The following is a 24,547-nucleotide window of genomic DNA, read 5'->3' as shown; positions in this document are numbered from 1 at the left end:
AAGAACAGCAAGACTTAATATCCATGAAAATAGAAAGGCAAACTAGCTCAGGGTCATAGGCCTGTAACCCCATCTACACACTAGGGTAAACCAAGATGACAAGTAAATCAAAACTAGCCTGAGTGAGTTCAAGGCCAACCTGAATAATTTAGTGAGCTTGTATCTGAAAATAAAAAGTCAAAGTAGGGCTGGGTCTCTAGTAGAATACTAGCACCTTCCTAGCAGGCACGAGTCCCTAGATTCGGTCTTCAATGTTCCCCAAAAGGAACACAAATGAAAACAGAGAAGCAAAATCTACAAATGAAGCACATATTACAGGCTTGAAATACTCTGTATCTATCTAATGATTTATGTTCATTTAAATTAAACATATGTAAAAGTGACTTTTTGAAAGAATTTGTATGAGACATATTTCAAACATGGTTTTTAAATTTTGAAATTTGGAGCTAAAATATGGAGAAATTAATTAGGAGTTTTAAAGTGTATTTTTAGTTAAACATGACATTTATATTTCTGATTAATAAAAATAAACTTAGAAACTAAATATGTTACTTTGTAGGAGTGGAATCAACAAGGTATCTAACTGTTAAAAAAAAAAAAAAACTCCTTTAAGTGCTGGAGAGATGTCTCAGCCATTAAAGGTTAGGCTCACAACCAAAAAACATCCTTTAAAATCCCTAAGGCATTGTTAGCATTAAAGAAGAATTATTTTATGAAGCTTTAAAAAGTAAATATAAAACACATAAATCAGACTGGATAGATGGCTTGGTAGTTAAGAGCACTTATTCTTGCAAAGGACTTGGGTTCAATTCCCAGCACCCACATGGTATGCAACAGCAATCTGTAATTCCAGCTCCATAGGAATTGATACTCTCCTAACTTCCAAGGGCATGCCCATGATCCACACACACATGCATACAGGCAAAAACACTCATGCACATAAAATAAATGAATCTAAAATATCATATATTTAAAATAAACAAACAAATCACAAACTACCAATACATATAGCTATGCTCATTCTGACAGCATGTATGAAGGTAATTCATGTCAGCCATCAGCAAATGGAGAAAAAGTGCTTATTTTTATTAGTTTTGACAATGTTAGAAGCAGAGGACTATGTGGTAAAATGTTATATCAGAAACCTTTTATCTACACCAGATATTTAGAGAGTCTGAGAAACATTTTATTAAATTTTACTTCTTTTAACTGAATAAAAGATATCTAGTGAATGTGAAAGTCTAAGGTACCAATAAGTGAGACAGAGTAACTTAGATCTCTAAATGACTCAAACACAAAATAGTTTTAGGCCACATAGGCAATAATAGTAATCCAGTTTTGTGTGTGAGTGCATGCATGCCTGCAACTGTACGCATGCGTGTAGTACTGGGGATGAAACACAATGATTTAGAATAATAGCATATATTTACCCTGAGTTATATTCTCAGCCCCTCAGGTTCATATTTAAAGAACAACCTTTAAAAAAATCAATACATTGAACACCAGCATCTACAATCCCACACTATTTTAAAATGACAAAAAGTCAACCACAAAAATAGCTATAAACAATCGACTGAAGTACATAAGCATAGCTCTTTATTCTACATTAAAACCATTATAAACAGTGATAAATTCACATGGCATCCTTATTCTCTGTAGTTTTATAGATACAAACTGAGTGTTTTATCAATCAACTTAAAGAACAGGATTTTAAGATTGGTTCATAAAACAAATCAAATTTCTATACAATCTGAGATCGACAGTATGCAAGTCATATTTGTATCTAGCACTATGTATATCAAATGTCTTCCTACTTAAAAGTATATTTTCATATTAAAATTAGAAAGGCAAGTATCAGCTGGATGGTGGTAGCACACACCTTTGGTCTCAACACTCAGGAAGCAGAGGTCAGTAGATCTCTGAGTTTGAGGCCAGTCTGATGTGCAGAGTGAGTTCCAGGACAGTCACGGCTACATAGTAAAACCCTATCTTGTAAAACCAATACAAGGGGGTTGTGGGCAAATATATGATACCCTATACGTTTATATCCTCAACTTTGTGTTAACTATACATATACACAATATATATGTGCCTCTGTATATATGGATCTACATGCTTTTATGTCCTGTAGCACAGAGCTTGTGTTTCCTTGCTGATTATTGCAAAATCATGACCCATTCTTCTCCAATGCCTTTTGTAGATACTTATAATCCTTATCTTTTAGAAAATAGCAAGATAAATATCACTATGCCCTTTAAGGTTCATATTATCTATATATTTTTAGGTGTTGATATTGATATATTTTATTATTCTCAAAATTAAAATATAACTGATATTAAAATGTTACTAAATTGCAAATATCAAAGTGATGTCATACCTATCATCTTGTCAACCTCAACTCAAAGGGATGTTTCAAAGTCACTGTCTAGTGAGTTAGTAACAAAGAACATTTCAAAGGACAGTCTTAAACTCAATTCAAATACCTCTGCGGGTTTCGATATGAGATTAATTTACTGATGGAGATGTTTTATAAGGGATTTCCTGACATTAACTACAACAACTAAATAAGAATGGTACTCATATCTATACAATTCAGTAACCTAACAGGAGAGAGATTCTAATATTTACCGGTCTTACCTACCTGCTAAAAGATAAAACTTCTCTAAAGTTAAAAGAATAATGTATTTGAAGTTCCTTCTAAATAAAAAAATAAGGCTATGAAAATATCTATAAAGATGGTAACTATGAAATAATATTAATAGAAGTACCTACATTCGTTGATCTTCCATAAAATCTTAAGAATACTTTTCCCCAAATAGAGATCTTATAAATTAAGTCTTTTACATAGGCCTTAAATACAATGACCTAATAGTTAAGCACTGTTGAAAACTAGTCAGGGACTTCTGAAATGCCATATATTCCATCCTTTCTGATAGCTAGAAAATAGACTGTAAATATTTCAAGCTATTTTTATAGTCCAATTTTGTCAAAGATAGATCTCCTTTTTATTCTAAAGTTAATCTCTTTAAGTTTAATCCAGAGAACACTGCATTTAAATACCCACATTTCTTATGTACTAACAAGTAAAAATACCATTTGTTCACACTGCTGATTCCTATGGCCTGTATATTTTATAACTGCTGATTCCTTTGCCTGTGTATTTTCAACAAAGCTGTTTTTTGAAAAACCACATACATGCCAGGCTTAATGACTAAGGCCTGCAATCCTAGCATTTGTGGAGCTGAAGCTGAAGTGTTACATGTTTAAGGTGAGCTTGGACTACAGACTAGGAATGGAGCTCTGTGATACAGTATTTACCCAGTCCCTGCATAAAAGGAAAACATTACATTTTTAAACTTCAGATATGAGGTGTGGTAGCACATGCCTCTAATCCCTGAAACAAGAAGGTAGAGGTTGGAACATCAGGAATTCAAGGATGCCTCAGCTACACTGAGTTTAAGGCCAACTAGGACCACAAAAAATTATCTCAAAAAATTTACGTTTATCACCAACTGACTTAAATACAATTCTATAACTGATAAAAGCTTCTCTCCTTCCCAATTATTCACCTTCTTTATATGGTACAAATAATGTTTACTAAATTAAAAAGAGTACTTACCCGGCAAGAAACTGGTTCTCCCTCTTCCATTGGCTCATCAACCATTTTCAGATCATTTACCTGAAAAACAATGTTCAAAATGTGAAGTTCAATAGTATTAAAACAATAATAATAACTAAGAAAAAATAGCCCAAGGCATTTCCCTTACCATTGAAACAAGTTACTGAGAAACAAAATGTCAAGGGATCCAAAGAAAGCATTTAGAAAAGGAAAAGTGTTAATATAGTTCACACATTGTCCTTGAAACCTTAACTTTTTAGAGCTTTATGTTTCATTACATATTTATTAAGCTTGTGCCATGACTGATGACCCTACACATATAAATAAATCTCATAGACATTCATTTAGTATATTCAAAGAAAGTCAGAATAGGAACAATTTCACATGATTGTGCAATGGGAAATCTCATATGACTCAATTTTAAATTCATAAGATAATGTACAGAACAAAGCTTACACTAGAGGAGATTTAAGCAGCTATGGACACTTTTTTTTACATGCAAAGCTTAGTGGAAAATTACACGTATTCAAGCATTAATTTTAAAAACTTAAATATACCAAGGACTTTGATCAAGGGATGAGAAACTATAACCCAAGGGCCAAATCAGGTTAGCTGTCTGTTCCTGAATAAACGTTACTAAAATACAGTCTTACTCATTTGTTTCCTTACTATCTGTGATGGCTTTCATATTACAACGGCAAATTTAAAAGTGTGACAGAGACACTATAACAAGGTGTTAATATTTATTGCTTGGCCTTTTACAGAGAAAGTCTGTCATTCACTTATCTGAGGAGTCTGCAAAATAAATAATAGCAGATTGGTCTAAGTGAAAAGGAATTTAATCAATGCTCATGAATGGACAGACAGAAGGATGAATTAAAGCCTCTTCCTGATTACCAACTAAAATCCTGTTTAAAATAATAAAGAAGTCATACTGGAACTCTGACTAAGCAGTAACAATAGGGAGAGACACCAGAGTTTGAAAAACAACTCTGATGAGCTCTCAGGAGTGCTTTTGGTAAGATGGTCAGTTTCACTTTATTAATTCAGCCTATCCATGAGCATGGGGAATCTCTCCATCTTCTGAGATCTCCCTCGATCTCTTCAGGGACTTGAAATTCTTGTCATCTAAACCTTTCACTTATTGGTTAGAGTTACACCAAGATAGTTTACATTATGTTGTTTCCCTAAGTCCTTTCTCAGACTGCTTATCATTTGTATAAAGGAGGGCTACTGATTACTTTGAGTTAATTTTGTATCTAGCTACTTTGCTGAAGGTGTTTATCAGCTGTAGGAGTGCTCTGGTTGAATTTTTGGGGTCGCTTATGTATCCTATCATATCATCTGTAAATAGTTATACCTTGACTTCTTTGCCAATTTGTATCCCCTTGATCTCCTTTTGTCATCTTACTGCTCTAGCTAGAACTTTGAGTATTATATTGAATAGGGTATCCTTGTCTTGTCCCTGATTTTAGTGGGAATACTTCAAGTATGACTCCATTTAATTTAATATTGGCTTTTGGTTTGCTGTATATTGCTTTCATTATATTTAGGTATGTGCTTTGTATCCTTGACCTCTCTAATGCTTTTAACATGAAAGAGTGTTGGAGTTTGTCAAAGGCTTTTTCAGCATCTAATAAGATGATCATGTGATTTTTTTCTTTCAGTTTATTTTTATGGTAGATTACATCTTAATTCTATGTTTAAACTAATGCAAGTACTAGCTTCAACAACAATCTGTACATGTAAGGACTATAACATCAAAATACAGTAACTTCTTTGATAACTGAAAATGCTAACCATACTCAAAACTCAGACTAATCATTAGTAAGAAATTAGACTGTAATAAGCAGTAAAGAACATGTATTTAAGACTTGTGTTAGCAGCCATATGTGTAAAACACAGCAGCTTTATTAGTAACTGTCATAAATATGAAACAATGTGTGTGTCCTTCAAATAGTCCTGGATAAGCAATAAAAGATTACACATCATCAAAAAGGAAGAACTACTAATACTTCTGACAGCTCAGATGACTCTAGAGACATTTGTGAACTCTAAGATGTCAATTTCTAAGTGTTAGAAAGTTAAACTACAAGAGAACGATTAATAGATAATCAATATAAAAGTTAATTAGGGAGCTATTCTAAATCAGTTCTCTTTTTTAATAGGGTATTTTCTTCATTTACATTTCAAATGTTATCTCCCCTTTCCCAGTTTCCCTCCCTCCCCAAAACATCCTATCACTTCCCTCCTCCCCCTGCTTCTATGAGGGTAGCCTTCCACTCACTCACCCACTCCCACCTCCCCACTCTCAATTTCCCTATACTGGGGCATCTATCAAGCTTCATAGGTCCAAGGACCTCTCCTCCCATTGATGCACAACAAGGCCATCCTCTGCGACATATGCAGCTGGAGCCAAGAGTCCCACCATGTGTACTCTGAGAGCTCTGGGGGTTCTGCTTTGTTCATATTGTTCTTCTTCCTATGGGGTTACAACCCCCTTCTAATTCAGTTCTTCATAGGGTTCCCAATTTCTGTATATGACATCACTGTCTTATATCGTATCTCCATACATTGGGCAATGTGGTATCTAAAAAAAAAAACAAGCTATAGATCTGACATTAACAAGCAGGTTTCAACAAATAATCCAAATCCAGGAAGACAGCATCCTGATTCTTAAGTTCTTATAACAGAGAAATTCGCAGATTTCTCTATACATAAAGAGTTATGTATAGAAAAAGGATTATCTACATGAAAAGAAAAAGATGACGTTCCTGTTACCTAGCTACTGGTTACATCCTAGTCATACCATCTTATGACTAATTTATCATGAAGCTGTTAGTCTGGAGGAACTAGAAATAAAATGAACTGGGATGAGTCAAAAAGCATCACTGCATCCTGGAAATTATCCCACTCATAAACAGAACACCTAATTTTTCCTACCTCGTTGACCTTCAAAGAGCAGGTTTTCAATACAGGAATATTCATTCTAAGAAACACCACAGAAATCACTGGTGCTTACTAAAACCCAAGTCATTTTCACTCATGTGAAAAAATACTTTCAAAATGCCATAAGAAAATAAACTTTATTTAAAAAAAAAAAAAAGATTGTAAAAAAAAAAAAACTGGGGGTGTGGAGACATCCTCTTGGAGACAGGGGAGGAGGAATAAGATGAGGAACTGTCAGAGGGCGGGACAGGAAGGGGATAAAGACTGGACTGTTAAAAAAAGATTAAAGATAAAGATATTGTCTCAAAACCACAAAAGAATTAAATGGTTAAAAAAAAAAACACGAGTGGGGGTAGGACTGGGAAGGGCATGGGGCTTCCCCTTCTAAGGGAAATGGGGAGAGGACTTACATGGTGGGGTACAAGGAGGAGAGGATGGGCTGATATTAGGTTGTAAGGTGAATAAATGAATTTAATTTTAAAAAAGTGAACCAAGCTCTCATTAGTCTAATAAAAACTACTTTTAATTTAATTAAATTTTCTCAGAAAATAATTTAAGCATTTTCTAATAGTCTGGAAACACCAAAAAATAAGGATATACAAATAAGAAAAATGCCAATGAGACTGTAAGAAATATGTGTTATAAATTAATAATTTCATAAACAAAATATATATAAGCCATCAGTTTTCACAACAAATATGTATTGTTAACTTATTAGTTAGTAGTCTCTAGGATCCCCTAAATACACCCAGCAAGCATATACTACCTGATATTAAAAATACACTTAAGAACCTAATAGAATAATGAAATTTTGTTTTCAAATAACATTTCAAGACTACATGATGGGTACTGACTTCTGGAGAAGGTCATTCATCATCATCATCATCATCATCGTCATCATCATTGTTCCTATTCCTCTTCCTCCTCTACCTCCCTCTCCTCTTTCTCCACTTAAAACAACTAGAATTAGATCTAAATTTAGAGGTATGTTCACAATACCTAGAATATATCTATCGATATAAAAAGATATAAAAGACATCTTATATCTTTACCAAACATAGACACTTCTAAGTCATTCAGTGCAGCAGACAACCCAGAGACAACTCCTCATGAGCCTCACCTCTTTGCGTTCATGCTCCCGAATAACCGTTGCTGCAGTCTTCATGGTAAACACAACCTGTGGCTGGATTAAAAAAGAAAATCGCAAAGGTGATGTGATTTCATTTATATGGTTACATTATGGAAAAACAACAACTCTAGAGATTCTCCTTATCTTGATTGAAGTAAGTGGTCCTGTTGAAACCCACTCTACGAAGGACTATAAACATGTTGTATGTAGCAGCTACTAAGCAACTTCTTGAACTTGAGGGAAGCCTCCAGCCAATACTCAGCAAAATGGCTGCATTTTCAACCTTCCAGCTGAATGGAAAAGAACTGTGCCAAAAACCTTTGAGAGTTTAAAAGTAGACCTTTCCCAATGAAGCCTCCAGATAAGCATGCAGAAGAGCTGAAACTTTGATTACAGGTTTGTATGACTAAGCAGAAGACATAGTTGAGCCATGCCCAGATTCTCAGCCCATATAAACTGGGAGATAATAAATATATCTTTATTTCATCTGTAAATTCACATGACAATATTATACAGCACCAGATATTTATTACAATCAATATTTCTGGTCAAAAGTGTCTAGGATTAAAAGTTCTCACCTAAATGATTTCCTAGGGGAGTTTTTTTTTTTTTTTTTTTACAATCCTTTAGAAATCTCTTTATAAAACTCTATCTTTGCTCTCATAAAGAAGAAATTGTATATTACATCTTACTAAATAACCTAGGGAAAAAGTTAGAACTAAAATTTCAACCTATTTGCCTCATAGTTAAGGCTAAGAAGCTATGCTACTGCCCTTTAATGATGCTTTCTGAAAAATAAAATTTTCTATCATAATAGGTACAATATAGAACACATAAATTCATATTCCTTTTATAGTCAGAGATGCTTAAGAAGCTGAAGCAGGATTGCTATGGGGTTTGAAGACAGCCTGTACTATATAGCAAGTTCCAGGCTAGACATGTCTACAAAGTGAAATATCATCAGCATATTGATACTTCTAATATATTAAGCTATTTGTTGAAATATGATTTAAAAAAAATCACAAAAATGCAAGTTCAATTTACAGCAGACTTCAGACCATATCCTAGAATTTGATTTTTAAAAACAATTCCACCATAGCTATAGATGTGAATAAACTGAAACCTTTGTATAGTGCTGTTAATTATCTAAAACAGCATAGCTACCATAAAATGACTCTTCCTCAAAAAATTTAGAGTAGAATCAGCGTATTATATGTTATTTTACTCCTGGGTATAAAATCAAAAGAACTGAAAGCAAAGTCTCAAAGAAATCTTTGTGTACCATACGATCACAGTAGTAGTAGCCAGGATGGGAAGAGAGAAGCAACCTACGCATATATCAGCATTTATATAAATAACAGTGTACTACAAGTACACAATTAAATACTATTCAGCCTTAAAAAGGAAACAATTCCAAATGGATGAAGTGTAGAAAAATTATTTTAGGTGAAATAAGAGATTCACAAAAAGACAGATACTTTATAATTCTAATTATATGAAGTGCCAAAACAGGCTAAATTCATATAAACAGAAGATAAAATAGTGACAAAGGCAGGTAGCTTTCTATTAATTCAAAGCTTACCTGGTCTAAACAAGCAGAAAAAAAAAAAAGAATTCAGTCATATGTAGAGGTTTTAAAGAGCTGATCCTACACACATAAAAAGAAATAGTGGCATTACCAGAGGCTAGGATTCTAGTAGTTTATTACTGATAGTTACAATCAGTAGATATTCATCTTTTTGTAAGTTTTTACTGACATTGGGTTAGCACGGCTCATGCCACAACAGCTAACATGAGGAACTCTGCAGGAGAGTCTCACTTCTACTACATGGGTCTCAGAGTTCAAACTCAGGTCATTGGGCCTAAAGGCAAGCATTTTTATGCACTGCACCATCTTGCTAGCCCAAATTTATATTTTTAATCTTTTAAACTGAATTCCATTATCAAGACTATTATAGGAAGCTAGATACTCACTTAAATAACTGGTCCATATTCTTTCCAGCTTTTTAATTAAAGACTATATTCCTATATAGTTCCTAGTCCAAATTCGTAGTCCTTTGAAATATATAGCCCATCAAGCATGGGCCATTGCTTTGGGGTGAGTTTTAAAAGGGGCTATTTTGTTTCAAATTAATATGAAAAAGTTGTCTGAAAAAAAATCTAAGGACAAAACCTGAATATATACCACCTCCAAGATATCTCCTTAGTCAGATGTCTAGAAGCAATCATGAGCCTTTGCTGTAAAATGAATTCATTGAAGGCACAAAAACAAAATTAAAGATATAGATGGTCTTTAAAATCTTTACCACTTTAAATTACCTGTGCTTTACATGCCTGCTCCTCTGTATCAAGTCGTAAAGTTCCATGTTCTCCTTTTCCCTCTATACAAACTAAAATCAGTCTCACAGTAACTGCCATATTTTCTCTATTTTCTACCAAGAAGCAATTTAAGCAGGTCTGGTGGTCCATACTAGTAGGCTTAGCACACTTGAGGCTGAGGTAGGAGTATTGTGATGCCACCATGGGCTACATAATTATGAGTTCCAATTGCCCTGGGCTAGTATGAAACCCTAACTGAAAGAGAGGAGGGGGCAGGGAGGGAAGGAGGGACACACAGAACCATGAATGGTCTGGTACTCACTATGTATCCCAGACTGGTCTTAAACTCACAGAATTCTTCCTGCCTTTGTCACTCAGATAACAGTATAACGTGTGCCATCACAAACCATATCCAGATTATTTTCTTTTAAATTTTGTTTTACATATCATCTCACTATGTAGCTCTGTCCAACCTACACTTTTCTATGTACTCCATGTTGGTCTTGATCCTCCTGCATCTGTTTCTCAAGAGCTGAGATCATAGGCATGTACGTAGCTCAACCTTTATTTTCAATCTAAACTGATTTTTCTCTATTGTTTCTTAAATGTTTGCAGTTTTTCTAATACATATTGACCAATAGAGAACTATTGATTGTATACTTTTAATCCCAAAATATGGAAAATGCAGTCAAGTATCAAAAGTTCCAGACCCTACCCAAAAATGGATTCTTAAGTTTCAATGCACTTTGAATGCTAGAAAACCAGATCTTTAATTGCAGAAATTTGCAAATGTACAACCCTAAAAGTAGAAAAAACAGTATATTAGATTGTAAAGCTGTTAATCACATTAAAAGGCTAACGGGTTAAGAATATTTTAATCAATTTTTGGAAACAACATAATTCAGCCAATTCACTTTCAATATTTAAGTTGTGGCATTATAAATTTCAAAAAGGATTTAATACCAAAAATGCCAAGCATACTTTCAAACAGTGTAGAACCTAAAAATATAAACACTAAAAATATGATTATATTTAAGTTTTTATCATTTGTCTATCAAGTTGCAACATTTATCTACTCTGGATACCTTGCCAAAACACTCCAGCAATTCCCACTTCAGTCCCTTCAGAGATTCTGTAATTTATAGGGGAAAAATGGCTATTGTAATCTTAATGACTTTCCTGATCTACAGAGCCCATTAGTTGAAATAAAATTGTGGAAATAAAAAAAATCATCTTTTTATTAGATAACCAAGACCATTTCTACCAAGGACTGCTTACAGATATCTCTCAAGGCCTTGGATTCAATACCCAGGGTTTCTAAAATAAAAAATAAAAATAAATAAATAGATAAATAAATGCAGCAAAGCGTCATACAATACTCCTTCAGCTACTTAAAAGGATCACTTGAGGCATAAGATCACTCTGGCAACATAGTTAACTCCCCTACCTTTAAAAAGTCATTGTTCATATTGTTAGCCTGTTTTGAACATCATTTTAACGTCTTCATTATAAAGTTAAAAACTAAGCATAAATTTTTAAATCTACTGCAATTCCTACAACAGCTATTTATGACTTCTGCCATAATTTCAGCATACACTTCTCCAATTAGATATGGTATATATAAAAATCAAAATGACTAAATTAAGAGCTAGCATTAATTCTAGAATAGCTTGCTAATTCAGAAATCTAACCTCTAGAACTCTTATTGTTTTAATATACAATGCAAGAAGCCTAATATACCTACAAAGCTGTGATAATCAATCTCCATTGTTAACCTGACTGGTTTAGAATCACACAGGAGATTGCTGAGACATACCTGTAGGTGTATCTGTGAGGGTGTTTCTACACAGGATTAATTGATAAGTGGGTGGCACCATAGGTTAGGGGCCAGGTGAATTAAAAAAAGAAAAGGAGAAAACCAGATCTATGACATTTACCATCCTCTGCTTATTGGCTCATGTGACTTAAACTTATATTTCTTTCCCATTATAATGGGCCAACACTCTGAAACAGTAAGCAAAATAGATCTTTTCTACCCTTTGCGTTATTAATAACTTATACAAGATACAAATTCATGAGTAATTCAATTAAATACTCAAAAAGCATCCATTAGTGAAAATAACTTTTTTCTATATGGCAGAAATAATTTTAGAATACTGAAAAACAAATCAAGATAGGCATGTTTTTAAACCCTCTCAGGAATAATGGAAATAGCAATAAGGCACAAACTGAACTGAGAGATGCACATTCAAAATGTGTTTTCTGTTTGTAAAGCTCTACTTCCTTGACAGCTTATTTAAGTAGGAAGAAATCAACTATTACTACTACATTTTAAAGCAAAGAGGTAAAATGCATCACTTAGTCAGTGAGTAATGGCATAGAAACTAAAACATTAACACCTCAGAAAAATATTTTTAAAGCTTTCTCTAGGCCTAAATTTGTTGACGTTTTTACCATAATATACTATTTAGACACTGTCTTATGATTACACAGACACAGACACAGACACACACACACACACACACACACACACGCCACCAGTCTTCAGTTATAAAGGCATGAGTCTAGAACACTACCCAATGAAGCCTATCAACTACCATACCTTCTGTATCATAAGCAGATACTACTCATTTGATGAATGAATGAAAATCAAATAGCATTTAGAACTAACTAAAACCAATCCAAGAACAATTATCCTGTCAAAAATACTATCACATGCACTTTAAGTAACATCAATGAAATAAATAGGGAAATTTTTGTGACCTTGGATTCATGTAACTTTTTCTTATACAAAAGAAGAAAATCATAAACTAGACTTCATTAAAATTAAAACCTCTACTCTTGATTAAGAGAATGAAATAAAAATAGAGACCACAGAATGAAAGGCAAAGGTCATATGTCAATCAATACCTGATAAAGGGCCTGTTTCCAGAAATCTTAAAACTCTTAAGAAAACTAAGAGTCAATTTAAAAATAAAACAATTAACAAGATAATTGGCTAGAGAAAACATTTGCATGACAAGTGTTTCAACAAAATACCCAAACAATGCTTGTAATAAAGAAAATGGAAGCTTGAAAATAATGTGATACTACAATACACCTATCAGAATAAATATTTTAACTTTAACAGACAATAAAAACTTAGAAAAATTCAAAGAAGCTAGAACTTTCACATGGCAACTTCATTCATAAGGATTGCCTAAAGTAAATGAAGCTCTGTTCAAATCAGTACCTCTACACAAAATTATGTCAGTAGTCATAATTACTATAAACTAATGGTTTTTAACTGAGTAATGGGTAAGCCAAACTTATTACAACCACAGATTAGAACACTGCACACCAGTGAAAAAAGATCGGCACATGCGCAAAAAAACAAATGAAATCAAACTAATACTGTTTAAAAATCTGCTCTACTACATGAGCTGGTCTTTTCTGAAACTCCTTATATGCCTCCTCTAAAAGGTTCTCTGAGTATTTAGTTATTCTGACAATCTTGATTTGCTACAGTCTCACAACAAGGAACCGAGCTACTCTAGCATGTCTTCCCTGCCATGGTGGACAGAGATCCTGACAGTGTGAGTTAAAACAATGGATTCCTCTACTTGTTTAGGAGCTAATACAAATGAGTATTTGTTAATCAAACAGCAACCATTCCCTTCCTTAACTAATCTTGCTGTGTTTAGGATCGGAAATGATCCCCCAAATCCATATGGTAAAGACTTAGTTGCTAGGTAATAGTGTTCTCTGAAGGGGGTGGAAGGAGGTGAGACTTAGTAGGGGGAAGTAGGAGGCTGACATTTGAAAGTAAGCCTTGTCTTTATCCATTTCCCATTCTTTTTTCCTTCCCTCCTTCTCCTCTCTTTGCTTCCTGGCAGCCACAAGAAAGGATCCTTGATCTACCTCCTCACTGTGATGTTTTACCTCGATACAGACCCACACAATGACACCAAATGATTATGAACTGAACTCATCGAATCTGTGAAGCAAACTATCTTTCATTTATTCAAGCTATTTTCTCACATGTTTTATTAAGTGACAGAAGAATGACTAATATGACATTCTAATTAGATGGCTACACTATATCTAAATAAGCAAGAATACAAAAATTTTGCTTTCAGTGTAATAAAAAAGCAAATTACTTAAAACTAAACAGCACTAGTATATAAAACAGCTCAAACACCTCCTTCAGTCCCACTCACATCTTTAAAACAACAGGGAAAAAAAACTACTCAGAACCAAATTCCAATTCCTAGAAAATTTACTTTTCTAATTGCTATCTTAGGAATTAACCTTTTATTTTATTGGCTAATAAGAACGAAAGGACTATTTTTCTTTTTACTTTGGCCTAGTGTTATTTTCTTTACAATGTCTTGATATCATAATCATCCAGAAAATGATGCACAGGACCTTTCCAATGCAGTTAAATATCAACACATCTGTGAGTACACCACTGGCATGGGCAACTTGAAAAGAAAAGCCCATGTTAATCTAATGAACAACCAAAATTGAGAACAAAGAAACTGAAGGCCAAGTTTTTAGTTTGCTTTTATTAAAATGCAGAGCAGCCTAAAGTTTATTAACCTGTATCATGTCTCACCCTCTACCTCCACCCTCCCTCTTCCCTTTCTATATTTGCTACTGTCCATTTCAGGAGCTAGCAAGAGTTTATTAATTATATTTCCTATAAACCATCTCAAACACTCTGTGAAATAAACAGTAAGCAGCAAACTAGCTTTCTGTCTAACATACATAAGGGTGGGAGTGGGGGGACTGACTTCAAATGTGCAGGTTTAAACATGGCAGAAAAATCAGTTAAGCAAGATACACCTGGCATGAAAATTCAGAACAAATCTCTATGATCAGCAAAAGCTACATAATGTAGTTTATCTCTCAGATCTCTTTTCTATGCAACTATTTAGCCATCTAAAGAAAAAAAACTTTAAGAATGCACACATAAAATAATTATCAACAAGGACAGTAAATAATCCTTAGAAATAACATAAGTACACATATGTCAAATTCTGACAAAGTTCTGAATTCCGTGTGCTTACTAAGTCTTTAGAATTGCCTCTAAATACAATTCCAACCAAGAAAACAATCACAGGAAGAAAAAAATACCTTGACATCCTTCTCAAGATCAGAAATGAGAGAAGCTATGAGTGGGATAGTTTTAGACTATGTGGTCCAAGAAAGCAGCTCCACAATTCAGGCCCTATTATGGAACATCAAGATCATAATTACTTCTCTTGATGAATTAATCAAGGTAGGGAAATGTAGAAGCCCTGCCCTAGAATGAACTGACCTGAATATTTCCAGACCAGACTAGCTTAAAAATAAACTTGGAAGAATCAGGGAAGAAGCTACATGATGGAGGTGTATAATCAACATGAACATGGCAAAAATCAAGTGAGAAATTCAGATATTCTAAACTCGTTTTCCCTGATTCTAGGAAAGCACTCTGCATGCATGACTACTTGCCACATTAAATAAATCTTCATGAAATAATAATGTACATAAGGGTAATTTTTTGAAGCATGAATAATTTTAGCTAATTATAAGTGCATCAGTACTAACTACTTTAAACCAAAACAAAAATGGCCAAATAATAGTCTGCTATTGTTCAAGACAAAACAAGAGAGGAAGGAAGTTCGCCTTGCTTTTCTATCGCCTACTACCTCATTTCTCTGTAATAGTCTACTGCCTAGCACAGATTTATATTAGTTGGCACACATTAACTACCTGTTAAACTGAATCTATTCCTCCTATCAGGCTCCTAATGCCAGCTCTTCAGTCTACTTTCCTTTTTTCCAACACCTAATCACTCACTATGTTCTACCTATTCTTTGCAAGATGTCTTTGGTCAATTCCCCTTTTCAGTCCTCCTCAACAAAATCTATGACTACAACAGTCTCCTCACTGATATTCACCACGTTCAGTACTTTCCCTATTCCAATCATCCCTCATGCTGCCACTGGTCATTTTTCAAAGTACAAATGTGATGCCACTTAATGTTCTAAGAGAGAGTTCATCTTTACAAAATCAAATTATAACCATAAACTTGCTTTAAAAGAACCATGCAATCTGGACTCATGCAATTTCACACAAAAGGCCAAAGCATACCTACATCCCAGTGGTACACATCTCTCCTGTCCAAAGTGAGTACAGTTTTGCTTACACTGTCTCTGTCCATTTAAATTGTTTCGTTCACTACTATGAAAATATTATTGCTCTAGAATACCCTGGTCAAATCTAACCTTCTTGACAAGGCCTCATCAGATCTATATCCCTAAACAATGATTGCTATTACCACAACCCTTCTTTAATGGTCCCTTGCCATTTACAGTAACAATTTCTAAAACTCCTGTCTTGCTCATCTAACTCCAATCACTGAGAGAAGACTATGATTCAGAAATGCATCCTCAGACATTTAGCATTATTGTACTATATAGTGTGAAGTCAGTACTCCATACATACTGTATGAATTCCAAACGCAACAAAATAGAATGTAAATAAAATGCCCAATTAACCGCTTGCCAGAATAAAATTTGTATTTTTTAATCCCTCTAAGTATCCCTGAATATGACCTCCTATTTATTCTATATCATCCTATCTGTGATTAGAAAGATGCAAAATGAGCGCTTCAATAACTTTGGAAGAAATGATCAGATTTAGGGAGGTCTTGAAAAAAAAAACCTCATTGTAGAAAGCCTGGGGCTGTGGCTATAACTATCTAAACTCCAAGGCTTTACACACACACACACACACACACATATGACAATAACTCAATTTTTAATGGGAAAATAGAGGGAACTGTTATTTATTAGACACATTCTATATGAAGGTCAACTTGCTAAGTATATTAAGCCCAGTGCTGAATTTCTTTTACATAACAACTTTTGAAAATATTTTTCTTTCCACTTGCAAATGAAGTAGAAATCTAAAGAACTAAGATAACATGTTCTATCACACATCTATTGGGGGTGCTGGAATACAGATTCATCTGTTCTCAATGTTCATGTTCTTTTATTACTACAGAGGGTCATAAAAATTAATTAAAACTTGCTAAGTTTCTCAATTTATCCTGGTTAAAATTTAAATGGCTATAGCTTTAACCTCAAACTCCTTTCATCAATGAATTACTCCCCAAACTAAATTCCTTAAACAAAAACATATTGATAATAATATAGAAGTACCAGAATTCTACTAAAATATTCATTATATGATATGCAAATTCAAAAGACTATAATCAATTCTTCCCAAAAGAACCAAATATTTTCCTTCACCCACAAAAAAGAAAAGTACTATGCACACTGTAATGTTCATGGAACTAATTCATGAAGAATTCATGGTACTCAAACAGGCTGTTCTTTATGACCCTTGCCCAGAACAACCAATACCATCTCAAGTAACACCTCTTTCCTGATCTTGACAGAATCCAGGCAAGAGCTTAAATTGCAGCTGCCAGAGGGGTGATGCCCTTTGAAGTTGTTATTCCCAGCAGACCTAATTGAGGCTGTCCCTGCAAGAGTCTCACAACCAGAGCTTCTTGTTTACCTTATAGCCCTGTTTCCAGGAATTTTTTTCCCAAGAGCCAATGGAGCCCATGATTCCCTTTTGCAGGCCCATTTTCTACTATTCACTGGAACCAAACTAGTTTTTGATTGAAATCTTCACACATTTCCCCATAGGAAAAATTTTCAAACAGTAATTAGGCTCATCATCTCTATGGCTTGCTATTGTCCACTGATCTAAGACAGTTGCTACCTATGGTTTTCCTGTATGTAAAGTTCTCTACTGTTCATATAAGCAAGAAAGGAAAAATATACTAGAAAACACTCTAAACTACATGAGTGACTATAATTTAATAATTCATGTTTAGTCTTACCAGTATTCAACACACAGAAATTATTTGTTTTGATATCAACATGAACAAATATATACCTACATTTTCTTTGAGCATTCCAGAAATTTTCTTATATTCCATTATATAATAATATATAATACATTCAGATATGTAATATAATGAAAATACCTTTGTTCTAAAAACCACAATTGAGGGTTGTAAAGTTCAAATTTAAAAGCCAGAATTTCTAAAGTGAATATCAAAGGGTGTGATAAAAATAAATATACATTCTATAAAGTAAAACTGTTTTTTGTGAACAGAATATCATTATAAGAAACAAAACAAAATTTGTCTGTCAACATGTAGTGCTAAAATTTCAACCAGAATATTTTTAATAAAGTAACTTGCAGGGTTAAGTCTAACCAATCATAATGGTTTTAAACAAAGAACGCAGAAATACTATCTTCACCACATTACCTTCAGCTTTTGTTTTACTTCATAGGTGGAAACAGTTTTCACTGGAACATTTCTCCAAATTGCAGAGGAAGACAGACCTATTATTAAATCTCTACAATATCTAAAACATACTGCAAAATTTCTAAAAAATCATGTGTACTAATTACAATTTAGAAGATATTGCATTCAAAATTAACTAAAACTAAAAATAAAATAGGTATTTGCAAGATCCCTACTTCCTATATAAATTAAATGTTTGTGGTTCATTAATAAAACAAAAATCTCCCTCTTGGATAGTATGGTTTGACATTTTATACATGCAGTTAGAATGTCCACATTTTAAGAAGAAATTAACATTTCCATTCATCTCACTTTTAACCAAATCTTAAGAGATGTAAAATATTAAAACATTTTGTAACCATTCAGTTTAATAAAATATTTATCTGTATAAAGGGCTCCACAATATTTCTCAATTTATTTCCACAAAATCTCTTGTTTCGAGTTATTCTAACAGGTAATCTAACCCTAGTTTAAGTCAAAATAACATAAAGGAAAAATGACAAGTAATCATACAATAATCCAAGATATATTTTTTTAAGATGGAACAATATTTGAAGACAAAGGCTCACCCTTGAGATTTCGAGGATTCTGAGTCTTCAAAACACTCTGTTGTGAATCAAAGTGGCATTCAACTATTTTAGGAGGTGTATGGTGGCCTCTACTGGAATACTATGCTTATGATTAAGTGGCTAGGAAAGGGTCCAACTTTCTATCACAATAGGTAGGTTTTTGTGTTCAAATAGTGCCCACTTTTTGTAACCAAACAATGAAATACCTGTGCACATTTAAGTTCTCGCGGCCCAACTGCAAAGCCCAGCCAGTACAGTTTCAGAAGTAAGAATGAACGGCGGGAAAAGGGGAGGACGGAAGTATTTCGGTTCAACTTGGTTAAGCTTTACTAAAATCGGGTCCCAGAAGCTCTGGGTATCACTTGGCCTCTGGTACCCACCATCTGGTCAGGTATGAAGACTGGGAAAAGGTAAAGGGTTGAAGTAAAACTGAAGGAGAGTAAGGGGAACTGAGAACAGGCAGCAGCAGTTCACCTGCACATGGATTAAAGGCTGCCAGTTCTCCACTTCAGGTAACAAGGGGGTGGGGGTAAGATAGCAGGCTGCAAAGAATTGAGAATACTGTTACCAAGGAATCTTCGTCTCCTGGGGTGAAAGTCCCCAGAGTTAGTCACCTTGCTGTGTTTTTGTTTCCCTGACTTCATAAAGCACTGGAGTTCAACAGCAAGCTCCAATTCTCAGAAAGCAGAGGCAGCGTGGTGCGAGAGGAACGCAGCGAGTCACGCAAGGCACCCCGTGTGTCCCCCAGTCCCGCTTCGGGTTGGAAGTGAAGAAACTTAGTCAGAACAAACTCCGGCGTGGCCGCACCTCCCGAGCTCCGGAGGCCAAGCCGCAGCTCTGCAGGCTGGAGCTCCCTGTCCTGACCCCTTTCCCGCCCTCGTTCTGCCAGAGCTAGGTCTGGGCCCCCAGGAAGGGGGTGGGGGGCTAGCAGGCACCCCGTTCTCCCACCCGCCCGCCCGGGATCTCCCAGGACACCGGGCTGCAGACTTACAGCCGGTCCCGCCCACCACACTAACCTCGCTACTGCTCGTGCTGCCGAACACCTCCATGTCTTCTTGGTCCCAGGGATCCTCCGCAGGGGCGAACGGTAGCATCGCCGCTTCAGGGGCTCTTGAGAAGAAGCTGCTTGGCCCCAGCACCAGCATGCATCCCGTCTGCTGAGCGGGCTCCTGGTCGTCTTCGAAGGACCAGGTCTCGCGCTGGGTGACTGCCGACCTCGCCAACCGCGGGTACCTCAAAAGAGGGACCACGGGGGTCCCCGCCCGCTGCTGGGGTTGCAGAAAGAGAAGACGAACTCAGTGCTGCCTCCCCTCGAGCAGCCACACCGCTCTCACCGCCCGCCCCGCCAGGCTCCGCGGGGCCGCCCCCCCCCCCCTGCCGCCCCCCCTCTCCGTCCCCCCTCCCCGCTCCCTGCGCCGCCAATATGGCGGCCGCCGCCGCGTTACCTGTTCGGCGCCTGGAACCCCCCGCGGCAGCGGCGCCGCGGCGTCACCCGCACGTCAATGGAGGTTCCTCAGCCCCGAGTGGAAGGGGGGGCTGCGTGGGGGGAGGGGAGGGCGGGGTGGTTTGCCGAGGAGCGCGTGCTGGGGGGCGGGAAGACGGGGAGGGGGCGTGCTGCGCGGGGGAGGCGGGCGAACCGTAGTAAAGCCCACAGCTCGCGCCTGCTAAACCTGCCCACTCCACGGAGCATGCGCGATGCTCCCGACACATGCTCAGCAGGCCCTCCCAAGACTACCGAACTGCCTGCCTGGCCGGCGGGAGGATTCCCAAATAGGATGAGGGGGAACTCGGGGGCGGGGGGTTGCTCTGCGGAGAGCTTCAGGAGTCCTGACTCTGCCCAAGGGCCAGCTTGGTGGACCCAAAGAACACTAGTGTCTTCTGTACTGTGCCACGCCCATTTCAGTAACTAGTATCAAATACTACCAGGGCGGGGATTTTAAGACTCAAGTTAGCCACCTAGAAGCGAGAAGCAGCACCTAATGCATTTAAAAGGAATCAGTAGAACTGTGTTCCCCCACCTTCCCACTCTACCAGGTTTGTCTCACTTAAGATGCTCCTGAGGGCTGCCCTCACAGTACTGAAGAACTCACAATGGTTCAGTCTCGTGCATGTCCCCAAACAAGTGCACCCAACACGTACACACACACCACTAAGAAGACTTTAGCCATAGCAACAAAGGCAGGGAGTCTGATAATAAACGCCACCCCTGAAAATATATGATCTGCAGTGACAATAGTGCTTCAGTATTCTTCACTTGGTGCTTTACTCCTTTGCTGTTCGTTGGCTCTAGTAATGTAACAGATAAATTAAGTTCCATTTTATACACTGAAAGGATGATTAAACCCCTCAGCAAAACATTTTAATACTTGAAGTAAAAAAAAAAAGTTATTCTACTTTTTGACACTTAGAGGCTTGAAAGAAATTGCTACAGTGGCAAAATTAGCTCAGTACCTTGGAGAGCTTTCTAACATACTGCATATGACACACCACTTCCTCTCTCTCTCCCCTTCCACATCTAAGGCTATGGTGCTGTGCAACTAGTATCAAAAGATGGCCTAAATAGGCCATCACTGGAAAGAGAGGCCCATTGGACTTGCAAACTTTATATGCCCCAGTACAGGGGAACTCCAGGGCCAAAAAGGGGGAGTGGGTGGGTAGGGGAGTGGGGTGGGTGGGTATGGGGGGACTTTTGGGATAGCATTGGAAATGTAAATGAGGAAAATACTTAATAAAAAATGGAAAAAAAAAAGAACACTAAACTGTGCCTTCCATTTATGTCACCATCTGGTGTGCTAAGAAATCAAAGAGGCCACAGAGGTTGGCAGTGAATTCAAAGAGTAATTACCAATAATGCCCTCTAACTCTACTTAAAATCCAAAGAAAAATAAGCTTTGGAAATATGTCTCTTGCCAGGCAGTGGTGACGCATGCCTTTAATCCCAGCACTTGGGAGGTGGAGGCAGGAGGATTTCTGAGTTCGAGGCCAGCCTGGTCTACAAAGTGAGTTCCAGGACAGCCAGGGCTATACAGAGAAACCCTGTCTCGAAAAAACCAAGTATATATATAATATCTCATATATAAGTATATATGAGATATATATATAATTTTTTTCTGCGGCAGTGATACCTTTGAATGAGAACATGAGACTTTGAATCTTGAAAGTGTGTGTGTGTGTGTGTGTGTGTGTGTGTGTGTGTGTGTGTGATTATTTAAGTGAATAGATTTATGCTTGGCAAAATTGAGTGTTAATTAATTCCATTCCATTGAGCTGAGTCAAGTTCCATTTTCTATTGCTTACCCTCTTAGTTCAAAACTCTTCCTTTTTTCCACATCACCTATTTTCTCCTACTGGATTGTCCCCATCAGCAAAAACATGGTTTCTAACTTCTACTTACTATCCTGTGATGCGTTTTATACTTCCCTATTAATTTAAATATTTTTATTCATTTGGCCTCCAAAATAAAACTATGCACATTTTCCTCCTAAATCATTGATATTTTTCTTGCCTGATTTGCTATATTGTTCATTGTCTTCTTAATCTCCAACCACTGGAAATTCAGTACTCAGCCACTGGCTTTCATCTTTCCTAGTTTTCTAGTCCTTTCCTTATATACAGATCCATGGTTTAAATTTATCTGTATGCTAGGGATGTCCAAAATTACCTCTAGTCATAGACTTTCTTGAAATCAAGAGTTGTACATCCACAACCTGATCAATATATGTGCATAAATATCTAATATTTCATTCAAATTCAGATTACTCAAAATAACTTAATCCAACAAATCTGTCCCTTTGCGTTTTCCACAAGATAATTAATGGATTCCACTACTTGACAAGTTTGCTGCTCATACCTCACTTTACTACATTCAATTTCCACCACCAAACAAATAAATAAATAAAATTTAACTTCCCTCTGTGTTTCATCTGCAACATTCACTTTAGCACATAGCCATTCAAATCTCTCTCTCATATATCTATATCTGTATCTATATCTATATCGACATTGACATAGATATCTATGTCTATATATCTATATCTATATCCATCTATATGTTCCTTAATCCTGTGCTTTTACTAGACTCAATTTCTGGGGGTGATAAGTATTTAGCCTATTTTCAATATTGTTAATTTTGCTCTCACCCCTTGGAAACTCCTAATATTTTATTGAATTGACCATGTGCCTTCTTAACTGATCTTTTGGGATATAAGCTTAGGTTATCTCTTGCATATCAATCCAGTGACCAAAGTTCCTGAAAGATTCTCCATCATCTCCATTAAAATGTCCAAATCTCTTAGCTCTGAATGTAAATGTTTTGCCATTTGCCTTCATCTTAACCTTCACCATGCATTGTGACATATTCTAGCAAAATTGCTGCATGTGTTATTGCCTCTTTCCCTTCTCAGACATCCTTGTGTGGTTTCGTATTTTTCTTCTCTCTTTTTAATTTTATTTTCTCTTTCCTCAATTCTACTACCACCAAAGGACCTTGAAGTATTGGCGAAAATTGAATAGCATTGGAGTTGAGCTGCTCAGTCTTCTGCAAAGCGTGCGAAAGGGAAGCTTTGAATTTCTCTTCAGTCTTTCAGAGTTTTTTTTTCTTCTGAAATTGTCTACTTGTCCACATGTTTGTTCCTGGGTTTTAAATTACTATAGCATAGCATTAGAATTTTTTAAACAACTGAAAATATTTTAGTGATTTGGGTATTATAACACACTATATCCTCTTCTTTTTTTTGTTTTTTGTTTTTGTTTGTTTGTTTTTGTTTTTTTCGAGACAGGGTTTCTCTGTGTAGCCCTGGCTGTCCTGGAACTCACTCTGTAGACCAGACTGGCCTCAAACTCAGAAATCTGCCTGCCTCTGCCTCCCGAGTGCTGGGATTGCAGGTGTGCGCCACCATGCCCGGCAACAACTATATCCTCTTCTTAATAAATTGTCCATCTAAAAAGTTGACATTACAGTCTCTACCACCATTATAATGTATTTTCTGAGTATTTCCAGAACTAGAGAAAGGGTACACTTAAACCTCCACACTGACTCTTCTACTCTGTGACAAATAACTCACATTCGATGACCTGGGTCAGAGGTTAAAATGTGTGGTTACATAATTTAAGTGAAAAAACAAAGTTGACTGACCCATCTTGGCCCCACTTCTGGGAGGGGGTGTGAAATATGAAACAACAGTCTTTGATCACCAGATCACAGACCACCCACAGTTCACTGTGGTTCAGATTTCTAAATTTTGTCATATACAAGGTAATATTTGATAAATGATTATAGAAAGAGCCATATTATCTTGCAGTATTGTCTGCCTGCTTCTACAAATATTATCATCTAACTAATTAGAAAAGATTATATATATATATATACATATATATGCTATACATATATATGGATCATTAAGAAGCTACTAAAAATTCAGTATTAAAATATTGAAATATATTCATATATATTCAAATATATACAGATCATTAAGATGCTACTAAAAATATTCAAATATTTTAGTTTCAAGAAGTTTGTATTTAGAAAAATAGAAATTTTAAGTGTTTAAGTGTAAATAAGTTCTCTTTAAAGCAGACTTTAGCAGTTTCACAAAACTTTTACT

At 36.1% G+C, this 24,547-nt stretch overlaps 1 protein-coding gene across 1 annotated transcript in view; it reads right to left on the bottom strand.

The window, feature by feature from the left end:
* Window positions 1-24,547, bottom strand: part of Rps6ka6 (ribosomal protein S6 kinase A6) — a 141,508-nt gene that overhangs the window by 56,870 nt on the left and 60,091 nt on the right. Inside the window, exons 3-5 of the mRNA XM_029473708.2 lie at window positions 19,961-20,212; window positions 7,689-7,751; window positions 3,620-3,679 (exon numbers count right to left, since the gene is read on the bottom strand). Coding sequence (XP_029329568.2) covers window positions 3,620-3,679; window positions 7,689-7,751; window positions 19,961-20,212 — 375 coding nt within the window. The remainder of the gene's footprint in view (window positions 1-3,619; window positions 3,680-7,688; window positions 7,752-19,960; window positions 20,213-24,547) is intronic.

This window comes from Mus caroli, unplaced genomic scaffold (genome assembly GCF_978045245.1).
Source record: "Mus caroli unplaced genomic scaffold, Mus_caroli_1 scaffold_5, whole genome shotgun sequence".
NCBI classification, from domain to species: Eukaryota; Metazoa; Chordata; class Mammalia; order Rodentia; family Muridae; genus Mus; species Mus caroli.
Note: the sequence above shows the minus strand (reverse complement) of the source record. Positions and strands in the feature narration are given on the sequence as shown.